This window comes from Engraulis encrasicolus, chromosome 21 (assembly GCF_034702125.1).
Source record: "Engraulis encrasicolus isolate BLACKSEA-1 chromosome 21, IST_EnEncr_1.0, whole genome shotgun sequence".
Classification (NCBI taxonomy): domain Eukaryota; kingdom Metazoa; phylum Chordata; class Actinopteri; order Clupeiformes; family Engraulidae; genus Engraulis; species Engraulis encrasicolus.
This window is the reverse complement of record NC_085877.1, coordinates 33,344,448-33,359,447: the sequence shown is the minus strand read 5'-3', so window position 1 is coordinate 33,359,447 and position 15,000 is coordinate 33,344,448. Positions and strand designations below refer to the sequence as shown.

General features: G+C 42.1%; 1 protein-coding gene across 1 annotated transcript in view; it reads left to right on the top strand.

Moving 5' to 3' along the window:
- Window positions 1-2,398: 2,398 nt before the first annotated feature.
- cckar (cholecystokinin A receptor) overlaps window positions 2,399-15,000 on the top strand; it is a 41,817-nt gene continuing 29,215 nt past the window's right edge. Inside the window, exons 1-2 of the mRNA XM_063186874.1 lie at window positions 2,399-2,787; window positions 9,513-9,764. Of these exons, the coding sequence (XP_063042944.1) occupies window positions 2,667-2,787; window positions 9,513-9,764 (373 nt within the window). The 5' untranslated portion in view covers window positions 2,399-2,666. The remainder of the gene's footprint in view (window positions 2,788-9,512; window positions 9,765-15,000) is intronic.

Genomic DNA, 15,000 nt, shown 5'->3' with positions numbered 1-15,000 from the left:
GATAAGTGCCCTGCGGTGAACTTGGTGTTTTCTATTTGTGGGGCTATAAATACAAACCAGTAACCATTGCACTCTTAAAAATTATGGGTTAAAACTACCCAAAACTACCCAACCCTTACCTAGCCCAGCGTTTGGGTTACAAAAATAACCCAGTATTTTTTAGAGTGTGTATTTCAGGCAAGAGATGGGGTAAAAAGTCATAAATCTTGTGTGAAATCTGTCAACATCAATCACTGACAACAATCTCCACACCTCACCACCAAGCATGTGCAATCTTGAAAGTGTTGACATTTTGTTGCCTAATGCAATAAGATAACCTGATCATCAGGATTCCATGTGAAGTTCCACTGAACTCTGAGCTTGTTTGGAATTGGCAATAGCCTAGTTCAAATACACTGTCAATTCACAACGCAGGTTGCAGTGGATATAGCACCCTTGGTACTGCAGCCATATGTTCCCAAATGTGTCCGTCCGATCTATGTGTTTAAAACTATGTAGGCCGAAAAAACATGGCAAGGACGTCTCGCGGCTGAGTTTTATTGCTTTGAGGTTTTGCTCAAGTCTAGATTCATCTGGAATTCACAGCAGAGTATGGTGCACATTGCAGCCAGAAATGCAATACAATATGACAGGATCCAAGGTTGGTGAGTACAAAATAAGTGTATCTGATTTATGGTAGTGAGAGGATCATCAATGAAACAAGTTCCCACATCAATGGGAGGGCACTAAAACATATTTGTTTTTTTCGGGGAACGTTACTCAACCAAATTGTTGTGTTGAGACATCTCCATGAGGGCAGATTTGTTTTTATGATGGGGAACATATTGTATTCTGAAACTATTACAGTTGGTGACTACACTTCACTGATCTTGCCAATAGTGTCAGGTAGGGCTGCACAATTAATCGAAAATAATCAAAAATCGTGATAAAATCATGAAATCGAAGTCATGATTTCAATCGTGATTTAATCGTGGCAATAGTGACCTACCTTTGAGAGCGTCCTTGAAGCCAGAACATACTGACAGGCTGGTGTTTCTGGCCAGAAATCTGTCCAGCAAGTTTCATGCTATTGCCTTTACATAGGCCTAATTATTACAATTCATTTTATTTTGCTCATCCCGTATATGATTCATTCTTGGTTATATTTCATCTTGTTATAATTAAAAAAAAAACAATAATTGTGACCAAAATAATCGTGATTATGATTATTTCCATAATCGTGCAGCCCTAGTGTCAGGTATACACAGGGCTGGACTGTGGGAAAAGTAGCGCAGGGCACTTTTGGCTTAAGGGGCCCCTCATAATTAGCAGCGCAGAACTGACTCACCGGTGGGCCCCTATTTTTAGAAATGTAAAAAAAAATATATATATTTTTACATTTCTGAAAATAGGGGCCCACGAGGGTGCAGGGCCCACTGGGAAATCCCTGGTATGCCAGATGGCCAGTCCAGCACTGGCTATACATGTCAGTTGGTCTATCTCTACAGTATGCCAAACAGTTAGAGGAAAATCGTCTCTGAGCTTTTGAACGGTAAACCACCAACAAGAGGACACTTGTTGTGTGCAGAAATCCAAAACATGGCAGAGTAACTCTACTGTAGATAGAGTATGTACAACACTGTAGAGAGTCAAATTACTCTTAAGTCAAAAGGTCAGTGTAAAATGTTGCAGAAGACCAGCATCGTTTCAACCCTACAGCAAGACAATTACCCGCCCACTCTGCTTATCCTGGTCATAGAGTGAAATGAACACTATTTTTGAGTGGGACCACATGGGGTTCATTTCAACTCTTTAAGTAAAATACCACTTGCATTTTTACTGTTTATGGTAAGCCATATATATACTATTCTGTGCACTCTGTGTGAATTCTATGTCAGTCCTATCCAAAAAGTAGTAGTAGTTCTACCCTTTAAACGCCTTTACTAAAATCCCACCCCCTCCCTGCATAATCAAAACACAACCAGTTAATCACGTGAGGTATGGTATATCACAGACTGTGTAGTCAAGCACCTTGAATAGTGTCAAGCACAGACCTAGGTTTGTGGTGTCAAGCACCTTTAATATTTCTGTATATCTTTTTTTTTAAGTGTTGTCTTTTGGCTTTTGAGTTATTAACAACAGTGCATTTGGAAAGTGTCGCCAAAGATGTGTTTCTTCGATGTGTTTTTGCACAGCGTCTTTTGTTTGTTTTAGCCCTTTATCCTTTTTATCGTAATAATGTAACATGGGTGAATAGGCGGGATTATCGTTGACTAGAAGCACGCACCACCCATGCGCTCTCGTGCGCGCAGTCAGAAAAACCCAGCCCTCCAGCCGGTGCACCGCGCGCGCAGTTTATGAACTCAGATCACAGGCATGAAGTTCTAACGGATGGTAGACTATAATTCTTACAGTTTTGTAGGCAATCTCGTAGCCTAAACAATTTGTAGGGTTCTGGACTCAATTATGGGCATGCGTAATGCCACTTGGTTCGAAACCTGTTTTCGAATTCATCGTCCATGTTTTTCGCAAGTTTCTAAGAACGATTTGGTATTGAATCGACGTCTATGATTTTGAGGCGAGGCTTGATGCCACATGCATTATGTTTTAGCCTGTGCCATACCCTATTTTGGACATGAAAATTCTCCTTGACATATTTGGGTAGGTGGATAAAACAAATCGGGACAATGGAGACGTTTACCATCCATGATATGCTCATTAACACCACCGATATTTATAAAATATTGTGTGGACTTGGACTTAGGAACCTCTCCGAATGTGATCCGGAGCCTCCCCCGGAACCTAAAGGTAAAGTTGGCTACTTCTGATTACCTTTATATAATCTATAGCGTAGAAAATCCCATAACGCAATTCAACAACATCGTTGGTATTTATTGACACTTAAGACTGCCATGGTGCCAAAGAGATGATGTTTTGAAAGACTGAATAATAACAGAATAGCTTAACTACACGTGGTGACCATATTATCCTCTCTGGGGTAAACTATATATGTTAGGCTATGCATTCTCCCCTTGTTTGCCGTTGCTTCGGCCCAGAGGGTAGCTTATCTACGGTTCACCGGAATTGGAGAGACGCACAGGAGCACTCCACGCACAGCGGGATGGGGGATCTGAACACTCAGAAGCAGATGGACTGCCCGGGGAGAGAACATTAATAGATTCACTTTAACTTTGTTCAAACATTTATCCACAGGCATCGCCTGTTAATGTAGTTCACATTTTAGTTACTGTTTTAAATCTTTTTTGTGTGTGATCCAGCCTTCTTTCAACCCCTAAGCCTAATTTAACTTTGGATGTCATTTAAAAAGATGACGGTTGTTTCTGTTTGGTTGTGCACCTGTTTGTTTCTACAGCCGTGTGCCAGCGCTAAGCTATGTGTGTAAGCCCAATTCAACTTTGCATCTCAATTTAAAAGGATGACGGCAGTGGTGTAGTCTATTTTTTAATGGTGGGTATACTGTATATTTGAGATTTTTTTGAAGTGGGTATACTGTATATATTTGTGCTATTCAAAACAATGGATCAATCAATTTTAAGTGGGTATACTGAAATCCCTGAAATTTAGAAGTCGGTATACTCCGTATACCCGCGTTCAATGTAGACTACACCACTGGATGACGGTTGTTTCTGTTTGGGCACCTGTTGGTTTCCACAGCCGTGTGCCAGTGTGTTACTATGTGTGTATTTAATAGGAACATACAGTATTACGGCACACCTGGGTGCTCCTTTTGAACCTGTTTCAGATGCAGGTGGTAATATCCAGAACGGCTCTACTTGCTTTTGAAACCTTGTGCAGTTGGAGCATTAAATGAAGCGTGCAAAGCAATGCATGTATAGGCCTACCACGGTAACATTTAGAGAGAGAGAGAGAGAGAGAGAGAGAGAGAGAGAGAGAGAGAGAGAGAGAGAGAGAGAGAGAGAGAGAGCGCAGTATATTCTTGGAAAAGCAGGTGAACTGAAGCGGATGAACTGAAAGGAATTTCTCAGGTCTCATCTTTTTATATGTAGCCTAGAGATCAGCGTCGTCATGAATATTTGCCTATTCTCGTTTTCTTCTGCTTTTCTGTGTGATGTTGTGTTGCAGATTTGCTTGAACCAAATATCACCCATATCCTCTCATTTGGCGTGCTGTGCATGTCCCCCACAATCTCTCGAACGCAAATCGCCATATTTCTTTGAAATATCACAAAATAGAAGTGGTGTGTGGTATTCAGTATCCTTCGCTCATATTTACTTTTACTTGATCTCTTTGGCACTACCTTCGTATTAGGCTGCCTGATGTCACCTCACCTCATATAGCCTACTGAATTTTGACATACAGTAGCAACTTTAGGCTAGGCTATATGTTTCATATGGAAATTGGCATTTAAAAAAACCTTGAACCTTTTACTGTAAATGTATAAACTAAGCAACCCTAGTTGTTCTGAGCTTTGAATCTTGAACACCCCCCCTCCCCAGACTTAAACTATATTTGTTCCCCATTTCTCAGAGAAAAAAGCTTCCATTTTCTTCTGAAATTGCATATAGTAGAGATTTGCATGAGGCTCTTGTGTCCTCTGATTTAGTTCGTATCACTTTGGTCTCCTCCCAGACATAAAGCAGGTTGTGCAGCTGGCTGTTTATAGCATCATCTTTGTGTCTGTTTATTGTACTCTCCGTATATTTACTGCAAAGTCTGTGTTTAATTTTCATGTAGGTTTTATAATACCCCTTCTGTCTGAGACGAGGAACGGTATGTCCAGTAAAGTGCATACAGGGGAAATTGACAATAAAAGACCCTTGAACCTTGATCATCGAACCCTGTTTTTTTACGTTTCTCCAGACATAAACCAGGCAGTGTGTATCATCTTTGTAGAAAAGAGCATAAGGCTTTTATGCATTATCCTACATTACATTACACTGACACTTCTGTATCCAAAGCGACTTAGTTATTTAGGTACAGGGTATTGGTTACACAGTCCCTGGAGCAATGTGGGGTTAGGTGTCTGGCTAAAGGGCACTTCTGTCATGGATGAAGGTGCTGGTAAGGGTGGGATTTGAACCTGCAACTTTCTAATCTAGGGCCAGCGCTCTAACCACTGAGCCATCGCCGCACTTAGAGTCCCATTGCCGAATGTCTGCAAAGTGACACTTCAGAAGTAGGTGCAGGGTATTGGTTTACAGACCCTGGAGGCAATGTGGGTATACTGTAGGTGCCTTGCTCAAGGGCACGTATAAGCCATGGGTGGTATGGGATTTGAGTAGTTAGAGAGAAAAAAACATGCACATCCGTCTCAAAAAGATTGGGTGCAGGACCAGCAAAAATACCATGAAAAAACTGAAAGAAAAGTCCGCGACACCAAGCTCCCGTTGCTTTTTTTAATGTGACGTTTCGGGCAGCATGCATGCCCTTCATGGTATGGGATTCGAACCTGTGTCCCTCTGATCCCAAGACAGACTCCCTGGCCATTATTTTTTACCCTATTTTGGGCAGTTAAGCCTTTATTGACAGGAAAGTGTGAGAGTTAAGTGTTCTTTATTTTCAAAAAAATCTAAGTAACAGGTTTATCACAGAAGTTTGACATTGCGTCTCCAATGTGCAGCTAAAAGCGAAACATATAAGAAGACATGACATATGTCATGACATGACAATAATCACACATGATATCTCAGACACACACACACACAGACACACACTGTGCCAGGGACGCAGGAACTCATTTTGACCAGGGGGTGCTGTGGTCGGCGGAGGGTCTGGGAGTCCTCTCCCAGAAAAAAAACGTGTTTTTTAGATGCAATTTCCTGCATTCTAATCAATTTTAGGATGAAGAATGGCGAATCCCAGCTGACCAACTTCTTCATGTTTTATGTAGCCTAACCAAGGATGACTAGATTTTACCTTTTTTTGTTTAACGTTTCACTTCAAAATTATTAAGTTCTTCTTGAGGAAGGGAAACACGCACCTAATGTGGAGGTGAGGGCGTGTTCAAGAGCAAATCGCGCTGCCGTGACAGTTTCTCTCTTCTCCATGGGCAGTCTACAATGTGTGAAATTTAAATGCATGACTAGGCTATGCGATGCTCTTGTGAGAGGTGACCGGGCTTTCAAACAATTTTGATTTCTTGCAATTACGACTGTGTATCTCAAGATGCATACGATCAGGACCCCTGCACTGTCTCCCCGCCCGCGCACAAAAGCATGCACGCACACACACACACACACACACACACACACACACACACACACACACACACACACACACACACACACACACACACACACACACACACACACACACTGTGCAGTAAAAACCAACATACTGATACATGAATTTACATTCTTTCTCTGACACATTCACTCATGTTAGCGGGAGGGATCAGGAAATGACTGTGGGTCAGCGTCGAACCCGAGTCTCCATATTTATGGGATTACTCCTATAGCCCACTGAGACACGGCACCCCCCAAGACCACTAGCCTCCTTTGTCTATTACGTAATGGACTTGATCTTTGTCTATTGTTGAGCATGCTATTTATCTGTTTGTTGTACTGTCTGCATATTACCGTACCTGTTTTGTCCATATTCAATTTCCGGAGTAGCCAAATATCGGAACCACCAACTCTCTCTCTCTCTCGTCTCCTCAGACTAGGGTTGCAAATGATCGATTAATTCATTAATCATTAGTTGATAGCCTTATCGATCGACTTAGGATTAATTGATGAGCGCCGTTCTTCCCCCCGGAATCTCAATGTTTCTCGAAAAAAAAACCTACTAAATCTAAAAATTTTAATTAAAAATTGAGATAAAATACCACATTTCAATGAATTCTATTTCAATTCTTTAATCCAAAAGGTGATTTAAATATTCCCACTATTCACACCCCTCTTCACACACACTCTTCACATGCCCATTTCACCTGGGTCTCTTGTTAGTTGAATTATCGATTAACTGCGATTAATGTTTTTGAATCGATTCACGCATTGATCGATTAAAGTCGATTAATCGATTAATCGTTTGCATCCCTACCTCAGACCCATTTACCACGCACCTTGGACACATCCTTGAACTTTTATTTCCTCTCTCCAGCATGTTTGCCTATTTCATGTCCTATGCCTGAGTAGTGCTGTAATGATACATTCACCTCACGATTCGGTTCGTATCAATTTTTGACCTACAGTACGGTTCGATACACCCACACGATTTCTGAAATGTATCTCATTTGAAGCATGGAAGCACTATCACATCATGTCATATGGTTGTTTTCTGGAATGAAAGATAACAAAACCTTGAAAGGGCGTATCATGATACTGCCTCCTTACATCACGATACAGTATCGTGACTCTGAGTATCACGATTTCTCGGTTCGATCCAATATCGTTACAGTCCTACTGCCTGTATAAATTTTCCCTCAAGCCCTGTCTTATCTTTCCTCCAGACATCAGAGCCAGCCGCTGTGTATTGTCCTGTGTAATCTGTTTATTTAGCCTATTGCTTATTTATTGTACGGTCTTGCACTGTCTATTTATTTTGTCTGTTTATATGGTTATTGTATTTTCTATTCATTCAATTTCTTGGACATTTAAGGAACCTCAAACGCTCTTTTCTTTTCTCTTCTCTCCTCATGCTTGTCTTGTTATTGCACTGTCTGTATATTTAATGCATTGTCTCTAGTAAGTTATTCTCTTTTCTTTTGGCTCTCCCTCAGACATCAACCAGGCAGTTGCCACCGTCCTGTAGTGTAAAACGTTGTCTTTGTCCACTGTTAAGCATCATGTTTGTCAATTCATCGTAGCCTACTGTAGGCATTTAGTTATCCTTTCTTTCTTTTCTCTCTGCTCCACAGACATCCACCAGACAGTGAAGGCCGTGCTCTGCAGTCTATACAGTCTAGCCTCATTTCAAATTGTTGTTGTGTCTGCATATTTGGTGTAGTCATTTATCCTCTCTTCTCTCTCTCTCTCTCTCTCTCTCTCTGTCTGTCTCTCTCTATTCTCTCTCTCTCTCTCTCTCTCTCTCTCTCTCTCTCTCTCTCTCTCTCTCTCTCTCTCTCTCTCTCTCTCTTTCTCTCTCTCTCTCTTTTGTGTGTGTGTGTGCGTGTGCGCGTGTGCGTGTGCGTGCGTGTGTGTGTTTGATTATTATCAGTGTCCTACGTGTTCAGTTCAACTGCACATTGGAGACTACACATTTCAAACTTCAAACTTCTGTGCTAACCTTGTTACATAGATTTTTGAAAATAGAGTCTCTCTCTCTCTCTCTCTCTCTATCTCGCTCTCGCTCTGTCTCTTTGCCTACTTCCAACTTACGATCAATATGGTGTATGGATAAAGGCCTGTGGGTATAGTTGATAGTAGCCATAAGCTGCACTTAATTTGGTAATACTAATGGGGTTGCGTTTACGTGATGTTTGGGGGGGGGGGGTAGTTACGCTGTAAGTTGTGCTGTGGTCATGAGGGAGAGGTTTTTATTTCTGAAAAAAGGTTTGCACACTCCTTTGGATTATTTTCTTCTTTAAGTTATTTTTTTCTTCTTTTTATTCATTCATTCAATGGCAATGACGTCTCGACCTCTCTGTCTTCCTCAGATCTGAGGAATCTGAAGAAGACTGAGAGGTCGAAACGTCATTGCCATTGAATGAATGAAGAAAAAGAAGAAAAAGTAACAGAAGAAAAAAAACAAAGGAGTGTGCGAACCTTTTTTCAGAAATAAATACGTAATCTTTTTGTTCAGCACCAGGGATTGTGCACAAGTAACTCTCTACACGTGAGGGAGAGGTTCCCCGGCCCGGGTCATTTCCCTGATCCTTCCCCTTCTCTCTCTCTCCCATCTTGTTTCCTATCATCTTCTTGCCTGATTGTCATCGACTTTCAAACCTCTTCGAGAATTGGTCTGACCAAGAGCATAACAATTAACATTTCCCACATGGCATGGTTGACAAGCCTCCCTTGGTTTGCTAATGGCTGTTTGCTTCCCGACAAAAGTGGAAGGAGTTCCTGATTTTTCTGGAGCTCAGAAAGTAGGCTGCTTGCATTGCTCTTGACCTGACTAGTAGCAATGCTGAAGGTGTTGCGTCACATGGAGGTCACGACATGGCAGGTCATCTCCTACTGTGTTGTCTGAAAAAAAAAATCTGGTAACGCTTTAGAATGAGGTTCTTCTAATAAGCGTTTATAGTCACTAGTAAGCTAGTCATAGGTAGTCATAGTCATTTTTTAGACTTATTATTTAAGACCAAAACACATATCCATCTTGATATGCTGACTAATACCAGATATGGAGGCGTCGCGAAAAAAACTAAATTTTCAAGATGACTGCCATGTGTACCGATTTCCATGCTTTTACTCAAATAAAGTTACTCATCAGATGTTAACAATGTTAATAAGCATGTTAACAAAGTTAATAAGCATGTTATTGGGCACTTGTAAGGGTATTGCTACCTGCTTATTAGTGACTATAAACGCTTATTAGAAGAACCTTATTCTAAAGCGTTACCAAAAAGTCTCTCTCTCTCTCTCTCTGTCTCTGTCTTTCTCCTGCAGACATCAACCAGGCGGTGCGCATCGTGCTCTACAGCATCATCTTCCTCATCAGCGTCTTCGGCAACAGCCTGATCATCGCCGTGCTGGTGCGGAACCGCCGCATGCGCACCGTCACCAACCTCTTCCTGCTGTCCCTGGCGGCCAGCGACCTGATGCTCTGCCTCTTCTGCATGCCCTTCACCCTGATCCCCAACCTCATGAGAGACTTTGTCTTCGGCAGTGTCATCTGCAAGGGAGCCATGTACTTCATGGGTGAGTATAGTATGGCTGTTAGAGCTGGAACGGTACAGACAAGTCACTTAGTGTTGTTGTATCGGATCGGCTGCTGATATTGGAAAAAAATGCAGATCGGTATCGGATTGGCATGCACGGGAAAATCCGATCCAGAATTCCAATCCATTTTGCTGTTTTGTGTTTATTAATTAAAACAGGTCAGTTTCTCATTAAAAATCATTGTGTATTACTCAGATTCACCTAATTCAGTTGGCTAGTTGTTACTAAGAGTAAAAACCCTTTTCAACATGACTGTGACAACAAAGTAAGTAGGCTAAATAACTTTCAACTTAAATACTCCGATAGGCAGGTATTGGTATCGGACGGTATTGGAATCGGATCAGAAGTGAAATAAAATATCTGTATCGGATCGGAAGTGCAAAAACCTGGATCGGGACATCTCTAAAGTCACTGTTTGGCGTCTACCTAGTTTTGCCAAATTACTCATTGGAGGCCTTTATACAACTGCCTTCAAGGACAGTCTTTACATAGCTTTCAGGACCTTAAGCTTAGTTCTTCTGCACGCCCTTCACCCTGATCCCCAACCTCATGAGGGACTTTGTCTTCGGCAGCGTCATCTGCAAAGGAGCCATGTACTTCATGGGTGAGTATAGTATGCTGCAGAGTTGTGGACTTGAGTCATGTGACTTGGATTTGAGTCCGACTCGAGTCGTCAATTTGATGACTTCTGACTCGACTTGACAACATTAAAACTCAATAATTTAACTCAAGGGGAGGTTTAATATGAGCTTATTTCCAAAAATGGGACAGTATCACTTTAAGACTCGCGACTTGACTTGGACTTGAACATCAATAGACTCGACTTGGAGTTGGACTTGCACCTCATGACTTGCAAAGACTTGCCTCTTCCCATGATACTTCCGTTAGAAATATATTACCTATCCAGTTTAAGATAATGGAAGCATTTTCTACAGTTGATTTTATAGAGCAGACAGCGCAAGCTCTATGCTGTATATCTTTTGCTGTTCCACCCTTGCCTGGTTATCATCGACTTTCAAATCTCGTACTGAGATGTTGGTCTGACCAAGAAGATAACAAATAACGTTTCCCACATGGCCTGGTTAACCTACTTAAGCTACTGGTCGAGGTCAGAAAAGGCTCTGCCGACATTTACGTAAACCAAACATTTTCTTAGGCCCAATTAGTAAGAGCGTCTCTGCTTAAACCACGTCACTGCCTTGAACAAGCCTCTACCCTGGGCCGTTGGAGCTGCTCAAAGTTGATTGCTTTCCTACAAAGTGGGTGGAGTTCCCGCTTTCTCCGGAGCTCAGAAACAATTTTTGTATTGCTCCTGGCCTGACTTGAGGCAACGCTGAAGGTGTTGCGTCACTAGGAGGGCATGGCTGGGCTAGTTCCACCCACCAACTCTATAATGAAATCTACAGTAGGCTTTGGAGGGATTTTCTAATTGTCATCGTCATCTATGAGGGTGCTTTTGGATGAGTATATAGTAGGCCTATGTATAGTCAATGTGCTATGCCACACTCTAATTACAAAAGCTATGTAGTGTTGCATTGAGGGGCTTTGTCATTGTCACCATCATGTATGAGAGCGGCATGTGTACTTCATTGGTGAGAATGCTGTGCAGTGCAGTAAATTTGAAGGGCCACCCTGCAACTACAAAATCTACAGTATTTTAGTGTACCTTTGAGTGGCTTTGTCTTCGTAGCTGTACTTCATGGGTGAGTCTACAGTACAGAAAATTTGCTGCTACACCATCCAATTATAAAATCTATACAGGGGTGTGTTTCTCGAAAGCGTAGCTGTTAGCCAGTTAGCAACTTGGATAGTTGCCAAAGGGAAATTGTATTGCAGTGTTGCTGGTCCAAGTACAGTCATTTTTGCAGCTAAAAATGGCTATTTTTGGAAATTCAAAATGGCGGACCATGGAGAAGATCCCCCTTTTCATGTATGAAAAGTGCAAATTTTCCAGTCATAATGAATACTTAGAATACTGGTGGTAAATATTCATGAAAAAGGTAACATTAGTGACTGGGCAGCATGAATTCTGGAAATAAACAACTAAAAATCTCACACAGTGTCCCTTTAAAGGCACTGTGAACAATATTTGTGCCCTTTTCATGTGTCCATGTGATAAAGGGAAGATTTGTGAGGACATGCACACTGCCCACCATCTACTGTTACTTTGAAGGGCCTTGTTTTCACAATAGATGAGTGGCCATTTGCAATTTGCAGCATTGCTATGACATTACTGAGAGCCTGTAGTAACAGATTGAGACTTGGTCATTATTTTGGTGACAGTAAGATTATAACAGGAGTTATGCGAGTGTCTTCTTTGTCAGATGAACGTCTAAACCAGGGGTGGGGAACCTGAGGCCGTTTTATCCAGCCCCCGATATAATTTTAATGTCATACAGCTCCACATGAAATATAGCATGTTTTGTAAAGGAATCTTAGAAATTACATTTGTAATACAATTAAGTTATATTCAGGAGGTCGAGAGAAGGTGGGGCATTAAAGGTGGCTGTCTTCAATAAAGACCTAAAGTGCAGGGGGAAATCCTGGTTTGTGTTCATTATGTACGGGCCTTGGAAGACTTTTACGGCCCTTGAAGGAATTTGAAGTGGCCCCTCAATTGAAAAAGGTTCCCCACCCCTGGGCTAAACCAACGTGTTCATCTGACAGATCACAGCAGATTCTTATTGTTATTATGCCGTGTCCAGACCAAGAGCGAACTACGCTGCCTGGTAGCGTGGGTAGCAGAAGAAGTTTCGCCTTGAATACGCTGTATTCGCTCGAGACGCAGCATTGACATGTTTGATGCAGCTAATCACATAACGGCTCTGGCTTGACAGCCTGGGACATTCGGAGATATGAACGTTCCGATTGGTTGTCGCCGAACAGCGTCAGAGCGAATTCGCCTGCGATTAGATTTAGTTTAATCTTCAAAATTCGCTCTGGTAGCGCAAGAAGCTTCGCTCCTGGCGAATTCGCTTTGGTAGCGCAGGTCGCGTGCCCTCCATAGAGAAATAATGACTTCCGTCGCTTCGTTCGCTCCGTTCGCTCTTGGTCTGTACACGGCATTACACGTAACAATCATGGCATCAGTGCACATGCCCTGCTTTTAGTAATCATATTGGGATTGTGGTATTTGATTGAGGAGTTGTTCATGAAAGGGAATTGCAGACAGTCTAAATGCATTCCATAGAGTTAGAATTAGAATTAGAATTAGAATTAAATAATCTTTGGAATATGCACACATCCTGGGTTAATGTGCTTATTGTGGTGTGATTAGACTCTAGCTCACTACTGAGGCAGGTGTGTGCTGGAATAGAAGGTGAAGAGGGTCATGGATGGCGTGCGCTGGTAGAATATTTCTGCGAAAACTTTATTTTGTTTTAAAGCACATACAAATTCCTGTCTATTGAGTGTGGCCCAATCAGGATGCAGTGTTTCCTACCTTTAGTGATAACCACTGGAGGTTTACAGCCATTATTTTATTTTTTTCAAGAATTGTTACAAAAGACCCAGTTTGGTAGTCTTCTACAGAACTATATTTTTCAGCAAGTGTCTGGGGATATCTAGAACGGGGGGTGTTCCAAGAACATGGTTAAGTGATAAACAGAACGTGGTAAACCTAATGAGGGCAGCTCGATAATGAGAAAAATCAATTCGGTCAATATTGATATCACAATATTTGTAGAGGATATTTCTTTTAAAAGACAAATAATTGTGCTAAACAATCTTCCCTCCCTTCAGCAGTAGGAGTGGACAGCCATAGAGAAACACACTGTGGTTTCTCCATGAGTGTTGGGTAGCAAGTCTGCTCTGTGCTCGCAATGGCTCAAGTGGAGGGGACTATATTGCGCTTAAAATACCAACCAAACCAAAATATTGTTTCAAATTGATGTTCACGATATAAATTAGATATATTGCACAGCCCTAAACCTAATGATAGATACGGTAGACCACAGGTTTCATTTAGGAATGAAAATTAGGATTTCAGACTCTATTCCATGATATGATTTATTACCAAGTTACATTACATTACTTTTCACTTAGCTGACACTTTTTTATTCAAAGTGACTTACAGTTATTATTTTTCAGGGAATTGGTAACAGTCCCTGGAGCAATGTGGGATTAGGTGCCTTGCTCAAGGGCACTTCAGCCATGGATGGAGATCAGGTGGTCAGGTGGGATTCGAACCCTAGTCTGAAAGACCAACTCTCTAACCACTAGACCACGGCTGCCCAAGTTATTACCACTACCTAAAGATTAGTAACTTGAACTGGCCAGCTTCTTGGAGTTACCCCTCAGGGCCCAGCCAAGTGAAATCACCAGTCAATTCCCTGAATCTTTAAATACCGACTCTCTGACAAGTTTGAAACTAAAGGCAGAAAAAGAGAGGAAAACAAGTCACAAATTCCCTGGTGTGTATTTTATATTGTGGGTGGGGAAGCCTCCCTCCACCCTGGCATTGCCCTGGAGAGAGAGAGAGAGAGAGAGAGAGAGAGAGAGAGAGAGAGAGAGAGAGAGAGAGAGAGAGAGAGAGAGAGAGAGAGAGAGAGAGAGAGAGAGACCCCCGCCGTTATAGAGAGAGTCGTTAAAGGACTGGCTGCAGCTTGTCGGGCCTGGGGGACCCACACCAAATAAAGTCATGGGAGTTCATGGTGCTGCAGTGAGGGGGCTGAAGGCTGCTCTGCTCTGCTCTGCTCTCCTCTGCTCTGCTCTCCTCTCCTCTGCGGAGCGAGGAGAGGCTGAGGAGACTGTGTAACTGTGTGTGTGTGTGTGTGTGTGTGTGTGTGTGTGTGTGTGTGTGTGTGTGTGTGTGTGTGTGTGTGTGTGTGTGTGTGTGTGTGTGTGTGTGTGTGTGTGAGTGTGTGTGTGTCTGTGTCTGTGTCTGTGTGTCTGTGTCTGTGTGTGTTTGACTGCTCATTACACTTGAACTTGTACTAAACTGTGATGTCAACATGATCACCCCTAGCATACTACCACTGTCTTCATGCACCTTACCAGGGTCTATGTTCTACTTTGAGTACTATTTATGCCTTATTTCAGTCGTAAGTTGCACCACAGTACTATATTACAGATGTATCTGTCAACACTCCTTTCTGGTCATGTGAATCTTGTCTACCTCAACTAACAGAGTATGTTTTTTGCACATTTGTCTACCCCAACTCACAGAATATGTTTTTGCACATTTGCCTCCCCCCCCCCTTTTTTTCTGTAGTCT